The sequence below is a fragment of the Lycium barbarum genome, chromosome 12 (genome assembly GCF_019175385.1).
Source record: "Lycium barbarum isolate Lr01 chromosome 12, ASM1917538v2, whole genome shotgun sequence".
Classification (NCBI taxonomy): Eukaryota; Viridiplantae; Streptophyta; class Magnoliopsida; order Solanales; family Solanaceae; genus Lycium; species Lycium barbarum.
The window spans coordinates 75,917,302-75,918,047 of NC_083348.1; the positions used below are offsets into that span (position 1 = coordinate 75,917,302).

At 36.7% G+C, this 746-nt stretch overlaps 1 protein-coding gene across 1 annotated transcript; it reads right to left on the reverse strand.

Moving 5' to 3' along the window:
* Positions 1-203: 203 nt before the first annotated feature.
* On the reverse strand, positions 204-746 carry LOC132624459 (uncharacterized). The gene has a single exon (XM_060339237.1). It carries the CDS (start codon positions 744-746, stop codon positions 204-206), a length of 543 nt encoding a protein of 180 aa, XP_060195220.1.

Below are 746 nucleotides of genomic sequence, written 5' to 3' on the forward strand. Positions count from 1 at the left end.
TTTGTGCTTGACAAATCGCACCACCTCATTCTTTAAGGGTGAAAGTGAAACAAAGCACTTTATTCATCCAGTGATGAAATTACATGTCATAGATTATTTAGATTTCATCAAACCAAATACCCAATACATTTCTTACAAAACATGGTACATCCAATAATAATAAAATTTGAAATGAATTTTCACCTTCCCATCTTAATTCTTCATTAAACAAGATCAGGCCTGGTTCTTTCAACAGCCAAGCAAGTGCTAAGCAATTTCTTACTACCTTGATAAAATGTTGCAAATTCAGTTGGCATTGGTATTTTCTTGAATTCATCTTCACAATCATCCAATCTTGACATTGCTGCTGATAATTTGGTGTTTGCACTTTTAGTCTTGTCACCTGTTTTTAATAACTCTTCAACCTCTTTCAATGTTTGAAGTGCATCATTATATGACTTTCTGCAGCCACTTCCAATGTCATCTTTTAATTTTGCATCAGTTGTAGAAGGCAATGTCTTTAATAAACTAGCCATAATTGGTTCTGCCAATGTGGATTGCATAATTGTCTCTGATAGCACTTCTGTGATTGCCTCTTGCCACGTGTCAGCGACCTTGACAACTTCAGAGCAAAATGGTTTGTCCAAGGCTTTTACACAATATGGACTCACATAGCCTGCTGCTTGTGCATTTGCTTGGGATGCAAATAGAAGGGAAGTTAAGGCCAGAGAGACCAATGAGAAAGCAACCCCATTTCTACAAGCCAT

Excerpts from the sequence above, each read along its gene's own strand:
- LOC132624459 (XM_060339237.1), bottom strand. The coding sequence starts at position 746 with ATGGCTTGTAGAAATGGGGTTGCTTTCTCATTGGTCTCTCTGGCCTTA.